The sequence below is a fragment of the Rhinopithecus bieti genome, unplaced genomic scaffold (assembly GCF_001698545.2).
Source record: "Rhinopithecus bieti isolate Rb0 unplaced genomic scaffold, ASM169854v2 scaffold_11933, whole genome shotgun sequence".
Taxonomy (NCBI): Eukaryota; Metazoa; Chordata; class Mammalia; order Primates; family Cercopithecidae; genus Rhinopithecus; species Rhinopithecus bieti.
In genome coordinates this window covers 132,010-153,336 of record NW_016806995.1, presented here as the reverse complement: position 1 = coordinate 153,336, position 21,327 = coordinate 132,010, and the positions used below count along the sequence as shown (strand labels likewise).

The following is a 21,327-nucleotide window of genomic DNA, read 5'->3' as shown; positions in this document are numbered from 1 at the left end:
TGATGAAACCCCATCTCTACTAAAAATACAAAAACTAGCCAGGCATGGTGATGCATGCCTATAATCCCAGCTGCTCAGGAGGCTGAAGCAGGAAAATCAGTTGAACCTAGGAGGTGGAGGTTGCAGTAAGCCGAGATCGTGCCACTGCACTCCAACCTGGGTGCCAGCACTTTCAGAGGCCGAGGTGGGTGGATCACTTGAGGTCAGGAGTTCAAGACCAGCCTGGCTAACATGGTGAAACCCCATTTCTACTAAAAATAAAAAAAATTAGCTGGGCGTAGGGGCGCACGCCTGTAATCCCAGCTACGTGGGACGCTGAGGCGGGAGAATCACTTGAACCCCGGAGGCGGAGGTTGCAGTGAGTTGAGGTCGCACCATTGCACTCCAGCTTGGGCAACAAGAGGGAAACTCAAATAAATAAATAAATAGGAAAGAGACAGAGCTAAGAGGTGGAGAGAGATTCTCAGTGACTTTTTTTGAGCACCTGGATCAAGCTGTTCTAAATTTGGAGTCTATTCCCTATAAGTCCCTTTTTTTATAAGCATAAGATAGTTAAGTTGGATTTTTAACACTCGGCCGTCTAAATAATGCTTATAATCGTGCACTGTACAGGGAAGGCAGATTCCTGAAACGGCATTCTGATAAGTTTGACAAATTCTCAGATATTAAAGTTATAGTTCATGGGCATGTAGAAAAAGTGGTGGTCACTAGGAGCTGGTGTATGTTCAGTAACATAAGCCATGTCAAAGTGGATGCATTTCTGCACTTCTGTGAAAAGAGCACTAGAGTGTGGATTTGGAGCCTGTTATAGACAATGTCTCTGAATCTTCCTCTTTTTTTTTTTTTTGAGACAGAATCTTGCCCTGTCGCCCAGGCTGGAGTGTAGTGGTGCAATCTCAGCTCACTGCAACCTCTGCCTCCCGGATTCAAGCGATTCTCCTGCCCCAGCCTCCCGAGTAGCTGGGATTACAGGCGCATGCCACCATGCCTGGTTAACTTTTGTATTTTTAGTAGAGATCGGGTTTCACGTATTGGTCAGGCTGGTCTCAAACTCTTGACCTCGTGGTCTGCTCACCTTGGCCTCCTGAAGTGCTGGGATTATAGGAGTAAGCCACTGCACCCGGTCATTTTTTTTTTTTTTTTTTTTTTTGAGATGGAGTCTCGCTCTGTTGCTCAGGTTGGAGTGCGGTGTCACAATCTTGGCTCACTGCAACCTCCACCTCCTGGGTTCAAGCCATTCTCCCTGCCTCAGCTTCTTGAGTAGCTGGGATTACAGGCACCTGCCACCATGCCTGCCTAATTTTGTGTTTTAGTAAAGATGGGGTTTCACCATGTTGGCCAGGCTGGTTTTTGAACTCCTGACCTCAGGTGATCCACCTGCTTTGGCCTCCCAAAGTGCTGGGATTACAGGCATGAGCCATTACGCCCGGCCAGTCCTCTCATTAACTTCTTATGGACAAAGCAGAGAAAGGTGGGTGGTAGACTAATGTCTGCCTAATCATCTTAAGTGACAATTTAAATACTGCAGGCAATTCTCATTATTCTACTCAACAAGTATGTGCCCCAAAATAAGAGATGACAGATGTAACTTGGTTGAACAGCCTTAGTTCTCATCGGTGTCTCAGTGTAAGCATCTGACTGTGCCAGTTCTGATTTTGGTACATAAATGGGTGTTTTCATATAACATGACCCTTAGGTCAAGCTGACTACATCAGGCACTCAACCAAAAGAAAAATGATCTGTTCCAACACTGTGTAATAAAGTATTATAGAAGATAAGGAGGCAGGGAGTGCCTTATAAGATTTTCACTTTACTGATTTTGGACACTGTAGTCAAGTTGATTTTTATAATAGTTGAACAATTAAACACATTTAATTGGATATTTTCAATCTGGAATGAGTGTCTAGAAGTTCTACTGGATAGAGACATAGAAGACATGCTTATCAAATTTGTATGTAACCCAAAGCTGGGACATAGAGCTAAAGTACTTGAAAATGAAGAACTCAAAAGACCAGAACAGACGCTAAACATGGGTCTAGAGCATGAGAACATTCAAGTACACGCAGAGTTCAGTGCCTGGGTTAAAAACAATAGAGCAAGTGCACAATGAGATTTACCGACTGTAGTTTATATAGAAAGGACTCTGTTTTGAGTTGACTGTTAGCACAAATCTACAGTGTACAGGGGAAAAGATCCAGTGCAAAGGTGGGCATGACAACTCCTCTGCAAGACCATGCCCAGACTCTTTTTTTTTTTTTTTTTTTTTTGATACAGAGTCTTGTTCTGTCGCCCAGGCTGGAGTGCAATTGCTATCACAGGGGCATGCCACCACACCCAACTGATTTTTGTATTTTTAGCAGAGACGGGGCTTCACTATGTTGGCCAGGCTGGTCTCAAACTCCTGACCTCATGTGATCCACCCGCCTTGGCCTCCCAAAGTGTTGGATTATAGGCGTGAGCCACCTCACCCAGCCCCATGCCCAGACTTTTGTACTCAGTACTGGGTACCTCTAGAACTGGATGACAAAGTTGCTGAGGGATTACAAACTCATGATCTAGGAAGAAGCTGGGAAGAGACTTCCTTTTTTTTTCCTAGACAGAGTCTTGCTTTGTCACCCAGGCTGGAGTGCAGTGGCACGATCTCGGCTGACTGCAACCTCTGCCTCCCAGGTTCAAGCAATTCTTCCGCCTCAGCCTCCGGAGTAGCTGGGATTACAGGCGCATGCCATCACGCCTGGCTAATTTCTGTATTTTTTTTTTTTTTTTTTCAGTAGAGATGGGGTTTCACCATGTTGGCCAGGCTGGTCTCGAGCTCCTGACCTTGTGATCTGCCCACCTTGGCCTCCCAAAGTGCTGGAATTATAGGCGTGAGCTGCCACACCTGGCTGGGAAGAGACTTTTTAACACAGTAGATAGCTTGAAATACTCAAAGGGATCTCACACCAAAGAGGGATTAAACTCGTTTGGAATGGTTCCAGAGAGCTAAACAAGATCCAATGTACAGATGAAGTTAGCCAATGGGAGGTGGATTCAGCCTAGAATGAGACTGCTTTAATGATTAGAGCTGTCCAAATACAGAACGGACTGCCTTTTGCAATCTCCACTGCTTTACAGGGAGCTGTAGAGCACTGGGAAGTTGGCTGGGGCCTCTTTTACAAGTCACTCATTTCCACTGTCCATTTCTGTCTAACTTGCTTTTTAAACCAGCTTGCCTTTTAGCAGCTAATGTCCTCCTTTATTAATGTCTTTGAAGTTCTTTGATCAAATCATCTATCTTTCTGAATCAGTTTCTGTTTTCTCTCCCTGTCCTCAATTGATTGAATGTGCCTGTAATTCTTGCTGAAAATAGAGTATTTCTAAAACCTATTCTTACTTTTAAAAACCCTTGTTAACAAGAAGCAAGTATAACACGATGCATAAAATAAATTAAGCACAAATTTATTTCTACATGAAAGAAACTAGGTATTTCTGCCTTTGGGAGACTGCGTTTCTGATAAATTTTGGCAACCCATCAACAACAGCTTTCAGAGACACCAGCAGGTTGAGGAACCAAGAGCATAATTGTTATGATGATGTATAAGGGGGCCAATTCTGGGCTTAAAATCACACTGTTTCAGCTTAAGGGAGTATTCCAGCCTCAGGTAAATAGAAAGCTTGCGGAGGACAGTCTAGGAGGGCAATGGCAGTGTGGTAACAGTACCAATGTGAACTTGAACCTTCCTCCTTTCTGAGAAACCTGTAATGCTGTTTAGCTTTGTTTTTCTCTGTTTGTTTTAAACTGACTACACTTCACAGCCATTCTCATGAGGTAAGTAGTTCAGAGAGGCCCTCTAGTTTATTTCACAAATTGGAAATCAATGAACTTGAGTTCACCGAAAATTTGCTGAGGCCCTCCTATGGGGGAGGCCCTTTGCAAGTCGCTTATGGGCTAGGGATGGTGGGACTCATTCATTCATTCAAACAGCAGGCATTTAATAAATAAGGAGCATAGACTGTTCTTTGTACTGAGGATGGACAAGATGGACAAGGCCCTGTTCTTATGGAGCTTCTGTCCTAGAGCTCCATGAGACACTAGGAGACAGGCAGTTAACAGCTAAACCAAAATACAACATCACAAGTAAGCACTCTGAAGAAAACTGACCGGGCACGGTGGCTCATGCCTGTAATCCCAGCACTTCGGGAGGCCGAGGCAGGTGGATTACCTGAGGTTGGGAGTTCGAGGCCAGCCTGGCCAACATGGTGAAACCCAGTCTCTACTAAAAATACAAAAATTAGGCAGGCATGGTGGTGTGCACCTGTATTCCCAGCTACTTAGGAGGTGGAGGCAGAAGAACTGCTTGAACCCAGGAGGCCGAGGTTGCAGTGAGCTGAGATTGCGCTGCTGTCCTCCGGCCTGGGTGACAGAGTGAGACTCTGTCTCAATGAAAAAAAAAAAAAGAAGAAAACTGAAAAATGTGATGGAAAAGAGTAGCCCACTTTTGTTAATTTTTTTTTTTTTTTTTTTTTTGAGACGAGTCTCGGCTCTGTCGCCCCAGGCTGTGAGTGCAGTGGCCGGTTCCTCAGCTCACGCAAGCTCCGCTCCCGGGTTACGCCATTCTCCGCCTCAGCTCCCGAGTGCTGGACTACATTAGCTGGGACTACAGGCGCGCGCCGCCCCACCGCCCCGGCCCCACGCCATGTTTTTTCTTTTTTTTTTGGGTATAGTCACGACGACGGGTTTCACCGTGTTAGCCAGGGGTCTTGATCTCCCTGCACCTTGCTGATCCGCCCATCTCGCACCCAAAGTGCTGGGGATACAGCTTGAGCACCGCGGCCGGCCTTTTTTTTTTTTTTTTTGAGACAGGGTCTCACTCTGTTGTTGCTCAGGCTGGAGTGCAGTGGTGTGATCACAGATCACTGGTCTTGACCTCCTGGGTTCAAGCGATCCTCCCTCTTTAGCCTCCTGAGTAACTGGGACTAAAGGTGCAGGCCACCACGCCCAGCTAATTTTTGTTTTATTTTTTATTTTTTTTAGTAGAGATGGAGTCTCGATATATTGCCCAGGCTGGTGTCAAACTCCTGAGCTCAAGGGATCCTCCTGCCTCAGCCTCCCAAAATGCTGGGATTACAGACGTGAGCCACTGTGCCTAGGTAGCCACTTTAGACAGCAAAGACATCTCTGAGGAGGGGACATGTACGCTGCGATCTGAATCGAAAGAGAATGACACAAGTGAAGATCTGTGGGGAGAGCATTCCATACAAAGGCTGGGGTCAGGAACTCCTCCAGAAGCTCATAATTGCACCAGAGGTGCTTACAACCCCAAGCAGTGACAGTGGCACAGAATATTCAACATCAAATGCCTAAGCTAATTTCTAGACTGAGTAAGGTAAACCATCCTTCTCTTGCCTGCAGTCTTCTATCGGTCCTGAAAGAGAGAGATAAGGTAAGGGAGAAGAATTGGTAGGAAATGGTGCAGAGCTGGTCTCAGAGGGCAACAACAACCAGCCCTCCATGACCACACCCCCACCGTGCAGTCATGTGCCCCTCTTGAAGCGGCTTTGATCCTGTGACCTAACCAGTTTCCACCTGGCTTCTCTCAGTGCGTTGCCATACAGGAGAATTTTTGTTTGTTTCGTGTAGGGTTTTGTTGCTTCTTTTCCAAGTATCAATCAAAACTACATGCCAACCTCCACTCCTTGGAAATAAATGACATGGCGTGCCTCATTTTTTTCAGCTGCTGATGCACTGTAATTTGCACCTGTTGAAGGAATTTATCCTAAGTCCTGAAGCCCAGCCACTTGAGACAACTGAGGTGATTTTTCTGCTCTCCTTTTGCTCATGTGGATGGTGTATTATTGCTAAACACAAAAGTGGACTAAATGCTTCATTCTGCAACCTACTCCCTGAAGAAAGCTGCTCTTCTTTGTGAAGCGAATATATTCACGTTTTGTTCATGAATTCCATGCAATTTCCCATCCCCTTGTTAAGTAATGTAGCTTCTTTATATTGGCAAAATTCCCTTTATCTCGCTGTGACCTGCGTTTCGTCCTCCCGAGCAGAGCAAATCATCTGTGGCTTAACAGCAGGCTTTGGATTCAAGTCCCCTTTTCTCCTATCGAGGGAAGTGAGTCTATGAACCGGCCTTCATCTGAAAGCCACAGCGAAGCACCTCCTAGCCCAAGTCTAGCTGCTGTGTGGCAGCTCCAGCGGCGTGACCTGTGACTGCCCTGCAGACACCTATCAAGCGCTGCGTGAGCTATTAATAATAAAATCAACTCTTCTCCCTGCCCCCCCGCGAGGGGGGTTCCCTCGTCAGGGCCCAGAACCCGCTGGGGTAGAATCGGGGCTGGCGTGCGAAGGAGCTGGCGGTAGGGGGTGTGGGATGCGGTGTTCCCGAGGAGACAGATGAAGGATTTGGGTTGTGTGGGAAGGGAACTGCGGAATTCCTCCCCTTGGTTCCTGAGGGGGGGTCCGAAGGAGACAGATTAGGATGCAGAGCGCAGCCCGGGCGACCGAGGGCGAGGAGGCGAGCCAAGGACACCAGCCCGAGCGCGCCTCGAGGACGCCCCGCGTGGACCGCGCTCCAAGCTCCTCGGCCTCGCCTTCCAACCATCCGCCCACCGGCCCCAGAGCAGGGAGCCCACTGTGAGCGCCCCACCCTGCCTCCGCAGATGGGTGGGCCAGAGAACCGCACGCAGCGAAGAGAGAGCCCGGCTTCCCCTCCGCCAACCCCGGGACCGCGGCGCGCGCGGCCTCGATCCGGGTTCCTAAGGGCGGCGCGCGGGAGGGGGCGGGGCCTGCGCGGCAGCGTGGGCGCCAGGGGCGCTGGAGGAGGGAGCCGGGGGGAGGGGGCGGGGCCGCGCCGCCCGCGCCGCGCTGGGCGCTCTCGGCCAATGAGCGGCGTCCACATGCCGCGGCGGCGGCGAGAGGGGAGGCAGCGGCCGATAAATGCTATTAGAGCAGCCGCCGCGGAGCCGTCCCCGACGCCACCTCCTTCTCGTTCGCCGCAGTTTCCTCCGCCGCTGTCGTGCGTGCGGAGCTGAGGGACCCGGTCGAGCGTGCTGCGCACCGCCCCGCCGGCTCGCCTCCCTTGCCGCGTTCCGCCCTCGGAGGTCGGCCGGGCGCCCCCTCCTCCGGCCCGGGCGGGGCCTCTGATCGCCTCAAGAGAACGGGGAGGGGGCTCGGGGGCCGCGGCCTGCGCTCCCCGCGGGCGGCCGAGGGCGAGGGAGGCCCTCCCTTCTGCGAGGGGAGGGAGGGTCAGGAGCCCCCCACCCGCCCTGCGGACCTCGGGGCCGCGCGAGGGGCGGTTGTCTGGGGGAGGGGGCGCGGGGTGATTCAGCGCCCGGCGAGGCGGAAGCGGCCGCAGGAGGAGGAGGGGAGCGCCCGTCCGCGCCTGGGCTCCCGGGGTGGCACGAGCCCGCGGCCGGAGTGCGAGGCGGAGGCGAGGAGGCCGCGGGGACGGGAGGCGAGGCCGGCCGGGCCCCCGAAGCCATGGAGAACGCGCACACAAAGACGGTGGAGGAGGTGCTGGGCCACTTCGGCGTCAACGAGAGTACGGGGCTGAGCCTGGAGCAGGTCAAGAAGCTCAAGGAGAGATGGGGCTCCAACGGTAGGTGCCGGGCGTTCGGCTGCAGGAGCCCAGCGCGGCCCGGAGAGCCAGGGAAGATGGCTGACCGGGCTCCACCTCGTGGGCTTCGGCTCCGCGCCCGCCGACGGCTGCGGGCGGAGGGTCGGGCCGGCGCGGCGGCCCCGCGGGGAAGAAAGGGGCTGCGGGCCTCGCCTCGCCTCCCTTGGACCTCCTCGTGTCTCGGGCCCTGGACCTTCTCGGCGCGCAAGGCTCAGAGGCTTCTCTCCAGCAGCAGCCGGCCCCGGTGGAGGGAGGGACGAGGCTCCTGCAGCTGGGTTGAGCCCGGCAAGACGGTTTCTCGTCCCCTGCCGATTTATGAGGCGTCGAGGTCGTTGGAAAGCCTCTGACCGTTCTTGTCCTACCCAGAGTTACACATCTGGCAGAAGTGATGACATCGCTGAAACCACTCCTCAGTTCAGGAGCCCTAAGTGATTTCACGCTTAGGGCTAGACCTCAGGCCATTGATTACAAAGAGTGCATGCTTTCTTGAAATATCTTTGTAGTATGCCTTATACTAAAAAAATCATATATTCCTATAGCTAGGTCTGTGTTTTAAAGATATTGATGCTTAGAATTGTAGCAGTTCTTTTTAGAAAGACGGAGTGCTAAAATGTCTTTCTCTTTTTTTTTTTTAACCTCCCTCTTGACACATTGCCTGGCGAATTTCTACATTCTACAGAGTTACCGGCTGAAGAAGGTAATCTTAACATTTTTTTTTTCTCCTCTCTTGGTGTGCTGATGGTAAGATGACAGCTACAACACATGTGTTTATTTCTTACAGGAAAAACCTTGCTGGAACTTGTGATTGAGCAGTTTGAAGACTTGCTAGTTAGGATTTTATTACTGGCAGCATGTATATCTTTTGTAAGTATGAAAAAATTTNCGTGGGCGCCAGGGGCGCTGGAGGAGGGAGCCGGGGGGAGGGGGCGGGGCCGCGCCGCCCGCGCCGCGCTGGGCGCTCTCGGCCAATGAGCGGCGTCCACATGCCGCGGCGGCGGCGAGAGGGGAGGCAGCGGCCGATAAATGCTATTAGAGCAGCCGCCGCGGAGCCGTCCCCGACGCCACCTCCTTCTCGTTCGCCGCAGTTTCCTCCGCCGCTGTCGTGCGTGCGGAGCTGAGGGACCCGGTCGAGCGTGCTGCGCACCGCCCCGCCGGCTCGCCTCCCTTGCCGCGTTCCGCCCTCGGAGGTCGGCCGGGCGCCCCTCCTCCGGCCCGGGCGGGGCCTCTGATCGCCTCAAGAGAACGGGGAGGGGCTCGGGGCCGCGGCCTGCGCTCCCCGCGGGCGGCCGAGGGCGAGGGAGGCCCTCCCTTCTGCGAGGGGAGGGAGGGTCAGGAGCCCCCCACCCGCCCTGCGGACCTCGGGGCCGCGCGAGGGGCGGTTGTCTGGGGAGGGGCGCGGGGTGATTCAGCGTCCGGCGAGGCGGAAGCGGCCGCAGGAGGAGGAGGGGAGCGCCCGTCCGCGCCTGGGCTCCCGGGGTGGCACGAGCCCGCGGCCGGAGTGCGAGGCGGAGGCGAGGAGGCCGCGGGGACGGGAGGCGAGGCCGGCCGGGCCCCGAAGCCATGGAGAACGCGCACACAAAGACGGTGGAGGAGGTGCTGGGCCACTTCGGCGTCAACGAGAGTACGGGGCTGAGCCTGGAGCAGGTCAAGAAGCTCAAGGAGAGATGGGGCTCCAACGGTAGGTGCCGGGCGTTCGGCTGCAGGAGCCCAGCGCGGCCCGGAGAGCCAGGGAAGATGGCTGACCGGGCTCCACCTCGTGGGCTTCGGCTCCGCGCCCGCCGACGGCTGCGGGCGGAGGGTCGGGCCGGCGCGGCGGCCCCGCGGGGAAGAAAGGGGCTGCGGGCCTCGCCTCGCCTCCCTTGGACCTCCTCGTGTCTCGGGCCCTGGACCTTCTCGGCGCGCAAGGCTCAGAGGCTTCTCTCCAGCAGCAGCCGGCCCCGGTGGAGGGAGGGACGAGGCTCCTGCAGCTGGGTTGAGCCCGGCAAGACGGTTTCTCGTCCCCTGCCGATTTATGAGGCGTCGAGGTCGTTGGAAAGCCTCTGACCGTTCTTGTCCTACCCAGAGTTACACATCTGGCAGAAGTGATGACATCGCTGAAACCACTCCTCAGTTCAGGAGCCCTAAGTGATTTCACGCTTAGGGCTAGACCTCAGGCCATTGATTACAAAGAGTGCATGCTTTCTTGAAATATCTTTGTAGTATGCCTTATACTAAAAAAATCATATATTCCTATAGCTAGGTCTGTGTTTTAAAGATATTGATGCTTAGAATTGTAGCAGTTCTTTTAGAAAGACGGAGTGCTAAAATGTCTTTCTCTTTTTTTTTTTAACCTCCCTCTTGACACATTGCCTGGCGAATTTCTACATTCTACAGAGTTACCGGCTGAAGAAGGTAATCTTAACATTTTTTTTTTCTCCTCTCTTGGTGTGCTGATGGTAAGATGACAGCTACAACACATGTGTTTATTTCTTACAGGAAAACCTTGCTGGAACTTGTGATTGAGCAGTTTGAAGACTTGCTAGTTAGGATTTTATTACTGGCAGCATGTATATCTTTTGTAAGTATGAAAAAATTTATTTTCTTTCCCCCAGAAAGGTGAAAATATTCCATAGATAAATCAGAAAACAAATAGTGTCCATTGGGTGAAAACATATTGGGTGTTACAAGCTGTGTCTCCATGTTTAAAAGCAATCTGGGCATTTTAAAATTACGAACAAAACACTTGAAGCCATTGATATTCAGAAAATAGATGCCTGACATTTATAATGCAGTTAGGAATTGTCCCAGAGTGTGGCATGGTCTTATAAATTCTTGTGGCTTATCAGCTTTTAATATCAAAAAGTTCTTCACTGGGAAGCCTTCAATGTTTTGGGTTCTTCCATTGTTACCGTGTTGTAAGATCATACTAAGATGATGTTGGACTCTTTGTAGTCTGTAAATAGAACTTACAAAAGGAATATTCCAGTTGCTTTCCCTTCCTGGTAATGGCAAGGTGACAGTTGTTCCTGACGGTGACAAGAATGATGACGGCTGTGATGGCACCCTTGTTGACCAAATTTGGTCACTGACCTTTAGGGTGGTATATTTATCTAAATTGGACCCCTGTCTTAAGTGATTCTTAGGTTGGAAGAACAAGGTTTAGTACAGTTGGTTTTAGATCTTAAAGGAAAAAAACCAGCATGGTGTTTTTTCTTGTTCTGTGTGTGCTTACCCACTTGAGTGCTGTATGGTTGCTAAGAAACTAGTGAAATGCAAAGAACTACAGCAGAAAAAAGGTGTTGGGGTGGCAAGTGTATTTCTAGGTTTTTAACTTTTTTTTTTAATGTTCGGTATTAATTTTTTGTTGCATTTTTTTTCCTTGGGCAGTAGACTGCTTTGTAGTTTTCCTAAAAATAATCATGAATAGGACACAGATGTTCCTAATCCTAGTAGCATGAGATGCCTTTTATTCTTGAATTACAGTATTACAAAAACTACAATAAGTGAAATTCACCCAGTGTAGTACTTCTTTCTAGTTAAAACAAAATTGACAAAACTTCACGGTTTCGGTTTTGTACATATATGTATATGCAGGTCCCAAGGATCAGCCTCAGTCTTTGTGACAGCCATACCATAGAGGGCTATTTTGAGAACGAAATAAAGCAGTGGGCGTTTATCTAATTCAGATGAGGAAAAGATTAAATTTATACCCATCTTTTAAGTAGATAGTGGCAGCAGGAAATAAATTTTTGGAATAAGTTTTATGTAAAGCCTGCTGTGAGACTTTATTATGCCATATTAGCCAAGTGGTGTGTAGCCATTAATAATTCAGTCCCCAAGAACTTTTTCTGTGGTTTTCATTGATTAAAATGGGGACTTACATAGCAAACCATTCAGCATTATGAGTCAATCACAGTGTACCTCTGACATAATCTGTTTCTCCTTGATTAAAAAATGTTCCCCCAGAAAATGGCTGCTGTTTTACCAATTAAGGGAAATGAGTAGAGCTGTTTGATTAACTGTAGTTTATCAGTACATTGTCATGGGGCAAAATAAATGATACATTTGGAGGTAGTGTAAGATATGTATTTAACCGGGTACATAATTCTGAAATAGCGTTGGCAGTTAAATAATGGGGTCCGATAAGGTCATTGGGAACTTCTTAGAAGTTAATCAGCTGACGTATACAGCCAGAAGCAAAATACAGTTTTACTGAATTCTCTGTGTTACAAGTTGAAGCAGTATAGGAAACAATGCTACTGGTGTTACTATTGAGGTTGCATTGGGTCTCTCTTTTAAGTGGCCAGTTTGACTTTATATTAGCATTTTAAATTAATGATGTGTGTGGGTTTTGTTTGTTTTTTACTTTGAAGTAATTAGAGGCTTCTAGTTTGCAGGCATTTCAAGCAGGTTTTTAAATAAATGCTTTAATTTTTTTAATAAGGTAGGACCTTGGCTTTTGGAGCATTATAGAGCTATATTTTGGAGCTGAAATTTGAGTTCCTTTTGGTAACTGTGGAGTCACTGCTCAGAAAATGAACTATGTTACATTTTTATTTTATGAGTTGGTAAATAGCAAAAGAATAAGTGTTTCGGGAGTACTCCTATAGAATTAATTTGCTTTGGTTTGTTTGATCAAGGAATTGCAGATACAAGACCTGTTGTGTTGATTTTCTTCATGTGGGGTTGGGTACTGCCGCTACATTGTCTTTAGTGTTTCATTCCTCCAGGCTGTCTTTTAAAAGAAAAGAAAGAGCACTGACTCTTTTTTTGTATCAGTTTGCTTATTCCTATTGATGTAACAGAAAAAACATGGTAGACTATTCAGGTTATTTTTTGAGAAGTGACTAGGTGATTCTTATATACATCATGCATCATCAAGTCATGCTCATATTAGAAAGAATATTAGTGATTTATTTCAAATATCTAAGTAGTAAATTGTTAACTATAGTTAATATTTTGCTGTGCCATAAAATAGGAAGCTGCATTAATGTTTTATGCTTGTGACCTGTAGGGATCTAGTTTAATTTGTAATATTGGCCAAAGTGTTTTTTTGAAACGGTCACTTGGATTGAAAGAAGTAAGCTTCATCTCCCAGTGCATACGAACATTAGAAATTGCTTAATTTGACATTCAAGACCCCCGGCCATCATTCACTTTATCTTTTCATTCTCTTCTTGATTACCAACTTTGCTCTAAATGTAACACATCATATGGTTGCTTGATTGGAAAGCCTCCCCTTTTCTCTCTTCCTGCTTTGTTAAGATATTTATTGAGCACCTGTCACAGACACTGGGGGTACAGTAGTGAATAAAACGGAGAGGAAGCCCTACTTGGAGGATAATACTGTTGAGAAAATAAAACAAGGGGGTTCGGATTATCAGAGCATGTGAAAGGGGGTACAGTTTTCAAATTGGGTGGTCAGGGAAGTCCTTGAAGGCGACATTAGCGAAAATACCTGAAGGAGGTAGGCATTAGGGCCATGTTGGTCTCACTCCCATCTGTCTAAATCATAAAGTCATAATTAATATGGTAATAACTTGCATAGGTTTCTCTACCTTCCACCTTCATTTCTCATGTCAGCTACTTAGATTGACCCTAAAATGCTAATAAAACTTCCTAGGCTATGGCACTTCTCAGCCTTTATGTTACATTTGACCATTTGCATGTGTGTGTCTTTTTTCTTCCTACTAGACCACCTTGAAAAGTACACCTTATTTTTTAGAGTTAGTGCCTTTTTTTTTTTTTTTTTTTCGTTTAAATACGTAGACAGAGTGTTACTCTTGTTGCCCGAGCTGGAGCACAGTGGCGCGATCTCGGCTCATTGCAACCTCCACCTCCCGGGTTGAAGCGAATCTCTTGCCTCAGCCTCCTGAGTAGCTGGGATTACAGGTGTCCACCACCATGCCCGGGTAATTTGTATTTTTAGTAGAGACAGGGTTTCCCCTTGTTGGCCAGGCTGGTCTCGAACTCCTGACCTCAGATGATCTGCCCCCCTCAGCCTCCCAAAGTGCTGGGATAACAGGCATGAGCCACTGCGCCTGGCCTAAGTTAGTGCTTTTGATGTCACAAATATTTGGGTGAGTTTGTTTCAGTAGAATTTTCTGAAAATATATGAGACCTTTTTACTGTGATTTCTCAGAAGAAAATACTCAAAGTATTTGATATTGGATTTGTAGTGATTTTAATTTTCTTCTTTTAATTTTGATTTTAAAATGGGATAAGAAGGGCAAATTACTGATTGGTTTAACTAGTTTATTTAGAGCTTTTCTTAAAATAATGGTTTGAAAGGCGGATTTAATAGAGTACTTTGTTAAAAGGAGATTGTTTTCTCATGCCTGTAAACATTGAATGTTTTACATAGCTTTATATCTGGATCAGAAGAGAATGAGTTCTAATTCATGCTTTTTTTTTTGCATTTTATTAATGACTGAAAGAATTGTTCCCCCCCGGAAATTATCGTAACATTTATTGGTAATTCTTTGTATCTTTTTTGAAATGTTTAATTCCATTTCCTCTTTTTAAAAATAAAACAACTTGATGTAAATTTCTTCATTTATTGAGCAATTGTTTGAGGGCCCAAAGGCACAGTACAAGTTTCTGAGAATACTAGGAGCAAAATGTGCTTAAGATTTGTTTAAGCACTTTTTTTCTTTCATTTTCTTTTTATGATACTAAGAGCTCTTCCTGTTATCACAGTGTATAGATATCTGAGTCACAACATCATGACCGTCTTCCAGTTTACAGCAGAATGTGCTTTTTACCTTGGATTAAAATTTGCTTTATTTGGCCGGGTGCAGTGGCTCATGCCTGTAATTCCAGCGCTTTGGAAGGCCGAGGTAGGTGGATCATTTGAGGTCAGGAGTTCAAGACCAGCCTGGCCAACATGATGAAACCCTGCGTGTACTAAAAATACAAAAATTAGCCGGGCGTGGTGGCAGGTGCCTGTAGTCCCAGCTACTCAGGAGGCTGAGGCAGGAGAATCACTTGAACCCGGGAGGCGGAGGTTGCAGTGAGCCGAGATTGCGCCACTGCACTCCAACCTGAGTGACAAAGTGAGACTCCATCTCAAAAAAAAAAAAAAAATTGCTTTATTATAGTTATCAGAAATATAATGCAGTACAGAGTGTTGTACAGTATTTCAGTGCTGTACAGAGATTAATCTTGTGGAGAATAATTGGAAGATACTCTATCCCTACTCTATTTTAAGCAGTTTAATGTAATTGAGTGTTCATTAGCAAGTGGTTACCTTGAATAATACTGGCATATTTGAAGCATTGAACTTGATTGATATAAGTCCCAGAAGACAAGTATTATTGTATTTAGCACAAAGCACAGGGAAGAAGGAATACTGTTTATGTCTAAAACTATGGGGCAGTGGTCTTCTTTTCACTCTTCTTTGCTGCTGTTCATGAAGCTTGTTACCTTTTTGCTGTCTTTTTTTTGAGACGGAGTCCCGCTCTGTCGCACAGATTGGAGTGCAGTGGTGCAATCTCAGCTCACTGCAACCTCTACCTCTCAGGTTCAAGTGATTCTCCTGCCTCAGCCTCCTGAGTAGCTGGGATTACAGGCATACGCCACCACGCCCGGGTAATTTTTTGTATTTTTAGTAGAGACGGGGTTTCTCCATGTTGACCTGGCTGGTCTCCAACTCTTGGCCTTCGATGATCCGCCTACCTTAGCTTCCCAAAGTGCTGGGATTACAGACATGAGCCACCTCACCCAGCCCAGATAATCCTTTTTACACATTGCTTAAAATTTTCTATTTTCCTGGAAATAGGGTCTTCTGTCACCCAGCGGGGGAATGTGGTGGTGTGATTACAGCTCACTGCAACCTCAGACACATGGGCTGAAGCCTGATTCTTGAGCCTCCCAAATAGCTGGGACTATAAGTTTGAGCCATCATGCTTTGCCTTTTTTTTTTTTTTTGAGACGAAGTCTTACTCTGTCACCTAGGCTGGAATGTAGTAGTGGCACGATCATGGCCCATTATAACTGCAAATTCCTGGTTTCAAGCAATCTTCCTGAGTAGTGAGGACTTACAGGTCTGCCCTGCCATGTCCAACTAATTAAAAAAAAATTTTTTTATAGAGATAGGGTCTCGCTATGTTACTCAAGCTAGTCTCCAATTCCTGGCCTCTAAAGATTTTCCCAAAGCATTGGGATTATAGGCATGAGCCACCTCACCCAGGTGAAACAGGTAATTCTTTTTTTCCCCCCCTTTTGAGATGGAGTTTTGTTCTTGTCAGCCAGGCTGGAGAGAAATGGCGTGATCTCGGTCCTTAGTAACCTCTGCCTCCCGGATTCAAGCGATTCTCCTGTCTCAGCTTCCCCAGTAGCTGGGATTACAGGCGTCCGCCACCATACCTCGCTAATTTTTTGTGTTTTAGTAGACATGGGGTTTTGCCCTGTTGGTCAGCCTGGTCTTGAACTCCTGACCTCAGGTAATCTGCCCACCTCAGCCCCTCAAAGTGCTGTGATTACAGGTGTGAGCCACCGTGCCTGGCTTGAAACAGATAATTCTTTATATTTAACCAATTGTCAAGATTTTTAGAAACATTTTCCCAGTTCCTTGTATAAATATACTTTGTATAACTTCTGGCAAACCGTAATTATGAACTCACATTACTCCAGTGCTATAATACTGCAATAAGGGATCTTGCATTTCAGTAATGTCACTCATCCAGTTTTCCTCCCCTTTCTCTTACCCCATCTCCCTCCCAGTCTCGTGGATTCTTTTGTCAGCAGTCCTCTTTCTCCTTATACAAGGCAAGAGGTTTTCTTACCAATAGAACAGAACTGTGAAGGACTGCCCAACATAATCTGATACGCTTGTTCTTCATTTTGGGTTGTAATATTTTAAAGTAGAGATTAACTCTGACAGTCCCATCACTGCTTGCCATTGTCTTTCCTTTTGCTCTAGCTGACGGGATGTTGCTTTAAGTTTGTTCCCCAGGCTTTACTGCCAAGAGGGAAATTCATACCCACTTTAACAAGGTGTGAAGCTTATCTTACAGTTGCTAATGCCTCACTGACCTTTTGGAAAGGTCATAGTTACTCTTCAAGTTGAGTGATTTTTCTCCCCCAAGAGCGAATTAAAGTTTCTTATTTCTGATATGCTCTCCTTGGCAAATGTTTGAAAGTCTAGTATCAGAGCAGCTGTGATCCTGCATCTATCAAAATTTATAACTTCCTAGAGAAGTTTTCATTCTGGCGTTATTCCTAGCCTTAACACTAGAACGCCCTGTTGAGAGCATACAGTAACATTTATCATACTCATTCTGTTTTTCTGCTTGACCTAGCTTACTGGACGTCGGTGGTGATTGGCATCTGTCAGGACTTGGTTGGTCCTGGTGCCTCCTGTTTCTGTTTTTGTTTTTTTGTCCTGCTCAGATATTTCTTATTCATGGTTACCTTCTTCTAATGAGTCATTTGGATTCATTATTACCATAAATCATTTGGAGGAGTGCTTTCATGATTTACTGAGTAGATCTTTTAAAGAAGATGTTATTGTGAAATATGCAAACATTTTAAGCAATTTTTTTAATTAAAAAAAATTCGACCTCCAAGATTAAATCATTAGATATGGTTAACACTGTGTCTGGATTGGTAAGTTTCCATAAAAGAGGTTTTAAAATTTTAACCACATAGACCACTCTTTACCATATTCATTATTAGTATTCATTGTGGTGGGTTCTCTCTTTTTACCACGTTTATAGTTGTTGGATTGAGAAGTGCAATGTGACTCTTACTCTGTGGTTTTTAAATCTTAACAAGGTTATAGTTGTATGAGCTAAAAGTTTAATCCTCTGCCCCTTTTTCTTGGGGCAGTGCTCTGTGACCAGTTACATTTTTGGACTTAAGTTATCTCTGAAGTGCTGTGTTGCTATATAGATGTCTTATGGAAGATAATCTACAAAATACACTTCGGATCTCCCAACAACTCTGTGGTTCTGAAACAGCCTTCAGTAGTACCACTAAAAAGAAATAGGGAATTAACTGGTTTTTTGTTTCTTTTATAGAGATGAGGGTCTCGCTATGTTGCCCAGGCTGGTCTCAAGCTCCTGGCATGAAATGATCCTCCTGCCTTGGGTTCCCAAAGTGCTGGGATTACAGACATGAGCCACCGTTCCCGGCCTAGAATTAACAGTTTATATATGCTCTAAAATTTAAGTCAATGATCAAGTTGTTTATACTGTGAATTTATGTCACATGGATATTACTTGATATGAATAATAACCAAATGAACATGACTTAGATGATCACCTTTTACTTTAATCAAGAATTGAAGTTTTATTTTTTCTAAATAGATACATATAAAACGAATGAAATTTATTCCCTCTCCCCAGATTTTATTTGGATTCTAAAATGGAATTATTATATCAGAAGATAAGGTATTTTTAAGAAATGTAGTCGTTTTTTTGAGACTGAGTCTTGCTCTGACACCCAGGCTGGTGTGCAGTGGTGTGATCTCAGCTCACTGCAACCTTTGCCTCCCAGGTTCAAGTGATTCTCCTGCCTCAACTTCCCAACTAGATAGGTCTACAGATGTGCACCACCACACCTGGCTAATTTTTTGTGTTTCTAGTAGAGGTGGTTTCACCTTGTTGCCCAGGCTGGTCTTGAACTCCTGACCTCAGGTGATCTACTTGCCTCAGCCTCCCAAAGTGTTGGGATTACAGACTTGAGCCACCACGCCCAGCCAAGAAGTATAGTTTTTTGTTTGTTTGTTTTTTTGAGTTTTGCTCTTGTTGCCCAGGGCGGAGTGCAATGGTGCGATCTCAGCTCACCGCAACCTCTGCCTCCTGGGTTCAAGTGATTCTCCTGCCTCAGCCTCCTGAGTAACTGCAATTATAGGCATGCGCCACCATACGCCGCTAATTTAGTAATTTTAGTATTGATAGGGTTTCTTCATGTTGATCAGGCTGGTCTCCAGCTCCTGACCTCAGGTGGATCCCCCTGCCTTGGCCTCCCAAAGTGCTGGGATTACAGGGGTGAACCACCGCACCCGGCTTTTTTCTGTTGTTTTTTGAGACCGAGTCTTGCTCTGTCGCCCAGGCTGGAGTGCAATGGCACGATCTCGGCTCACTGCCACCTCTGCCTCCTGGGTACAAGTGATTCTCTTGCCTCAGCCACCCCAGTAGCTGGGATTACTGACATGCACCTCCATGCCCAGGTAATTTTTTTGTGTTTTTAGTAGAGAAGGGGTTTTGCCATGTTGGCCAGGCTGGTCTGGAACTCCTGACCTCAGGTGATCGCCCTCCTCAGCCTCCCAGAGTGTTGGGATTACAGGTGTGAGCCACTGTGCCCAGCTGAAGTATAGTCTTGACTTCCGATAATTGTTATGAACAAGATATAGCCGGTTGTTTATATAATTGCATTTTGCTACCATTTGTTTCTAGAGAAAGAAAAGAGATTTTGTCTATCATGATCCCTTTAGTGCTAGCCACTTTTTTGAGTTTTCGCTCTTGTTGCCCAGGCTGGAGTGCAATGGCATGACTTTGGCTCACTGCAACCTCCGCCTCCCCAGGTTCAAGTGATTCTCTTGCCTCAGCCTCCTCAGTAGCTGGGATTACAGGCAAACCCACCACCATGCCCAGCTAATTTTTTGTATTTTTAGTAGAGATGGGATTTCGCCATGTTGGGCAGGTTGGTCTGAAACTCTTGACCTCAGGTGATCTGCCTGCCTTGGCCTCCCAAGGTTCTGGGATTACAGGCCTGAGCCACCATGCTCGGCCAGTGCTAGCCACTTTTTTAAAAAGTGACATTAAGCCTAAAAAGACACAAATTCTAATGTGCCATTTCTCTTCTAGGTTTTGGCTTGGTTTGAAGAAGGTGAAGAAACAATTACAGCCTTTGTAGAACCTTTTGTAATTTTACTCATATTAGTAGCCAATGCAATTGTGGGTGTATGGCAGGTAAGCAAAAATTCCTGTACTGCAAAATTTCAATAAGTTATATAAGTGATTAGGGCTGTATTAATTTTTCTGTTTTTCCTGATGTGTTTAGTAAAAATATGTCTGTGGGAAGTTTACATGTATTTTCCCTTTATTCCATTAATTAATTAATATTTTCTGACACAGTCTCACCCTGTTGCCCAGGCTGGAATGCAGTGGTGTGGTCTCGGCTCACTGCAACCTCTGCTTCCCGGGTTCAAGTGGTTCTTGTGCCTCAGCCTCCCAAGTAGCTGGGACTACAGGCATGCACCACCATGCCCAGCTCATTTTTGTATTTTTTGGTAGAGACAGGGTTTCACCATGTTGGCCAGGCTGGTCTTGAGCTCCTAACCTCAAGTGATCTGCCCTCCTCAGCCTCCCAAAGTGGTGGGATTGCAGGCGTGAGCCACCATGCCCAGCCCATTAATTTAATTAATTGCAAATGTTTGACCTTATGTATATAAACTTCGCAGTTAAGATTGCTCATTCTTCGCCAAGTGTGGTGGCACCGGCCTGTAGTCTCTGCTACTCAGGAGGCTGAGGTGGGAGGGTTTGCTTGAACCCAGGAGGTCAAGGCTACAGTGAGCCATGATCATACCGCTGCACTCCAGTCTGGGCAACAGAGCAACACCGTGTCTCATAAAAAAAATTGTTCATTCTTTATGGTAGCAAGGAATTAAAGTGGGTGAGAGAAGCTGCTTAAGGAAATGAGAATGTGAGAACCAGTATCTATCTTTATGTCTCCTAGTTGCTTCCTGTGACAAACTTTAAAAGCTCCATGTCATTTTTATTCTCCTTGGGTTTTTTGGTAGGTTTAGCTATAAAAATTGTTTCCCCTTCAGTGCTTACTACAGACTCTGAGACTGAAAATTCATGTTAAGTGTTGATCTTTTAGGTATTTGATGGATGTAATCACCCCTTTGAGGACTGAAGTAGACACTTTTTTTGTTTTGTTTTGTTTTGAGACGGAGTCTGTTGCCCAGGCAGGAGTGCAGTGGCACGATCTCAGCTCACCGCAACCTCCGCCTCCTGGGCTCAAACAATTCTGCCTCAGCCTCCTGAATAGCTGGAATTACAGGCACCCGACACCACGCCAGCTAGTTTTTGTATTTTAAGTAGTTTCACCGTGTTGGTTAGGCTAGTCTCGAACCCCTGACCAGATCATCCACCCACCTTGGCCTCCCAAAGTGTTGGGATTACAGGCGTGAGCCACCAGGCCCGGCCTTTTTTTTTGACCGACTTTCACTCTTATTGCCCAGGCTGTCACCTCCCGGGTTCAAGTGATTCTCCAGTCTCACTCTCCCGAGTAGCTGGGATTATAGGCGCGTGCCACCATGCCCAGCTAATTTTTGTATTTTTAATAGAGATGGGATTTCATTGTATTGGTCAGACTGGTCTCAAACTCCTGACCTCAGTTGATTATTCCCCCCGCCTTGGCCTCCCAGAGTGCTGGGATTACGTGCGTGAGCCACCATGCCCGACACATCTTAGAAACATACTTAGTCCTGCTGAAATTGTAAACTTCTAATCTTTACTAATAAATGTTAACGATCTTTATGTGGTAGGCTCATAGAAAGAGGACCTACTTAGAAATTTGTAATTGTGCTATATTCTTCTCTCTCTCTTTTTTTGTTTTTTTTTGTTTGTTTGTTTTTGAGATGGAGTGTCCCTCTATTGCCCAGGCTGGAGTGCAGTGGTGTGATACTGGCTCACTGCAATCTCCGTCTCCTGGGTTTGAGCAATTCTGCTGCCTCCGCTTCCCGAATAACTGGGATTATAGGTACCTGCCACCACGCTTGGCTCTT

At 46.5% G+C, this 21,327-nt stretch overlaps 1 protein-coding gene across 3 annotated transcripts in view; it reads left to right on the top strand.

Annotated features, from left to right (window-relative positions):
* The first annotated feature begins 6,808 nt into the window (after positions 1-6,808).
* ATP2A2 (ATPase sarcoplasmic/endoplasmic reticulum Ca2+ transporting 2) overlaps positions 6,809-21,327 on the top strand; it is a 75,194-nt gene continuing 60,675 nt past the window's right edge. The window contains exons 1-4 of one of the 3 annotated variants that reach the window (XR_001886954.1): positions 6,809-7,589; positions 8,287-8,304; positions 8,389-8,471; positions 19,400-19,504. Coding sequence is in view for 1 of the 3 variants with exons in the window: in XM_017879670.1 (XP_017735159.1) it covers positions 7,472-7,589; positions 8,287-8,304; positions 8,389-8,471; positions 19,400-19,504 (324 nt within the window). In the remaining 2 variants the exon portion in view is untranslated. Of the gene's footprint in view, positions 7,590-8,286; positions 8,305-8,388; positions 8,472-8,863; positions 9,286-9,980; positions 9,999-10,082; positions 10,165-19,399; positions 19,505-21,327 lie in introns of those variants that run through there. The other 2 variants (XM_017879670.1, XR_001886955.1) reach the window with 2 other exon arrangements.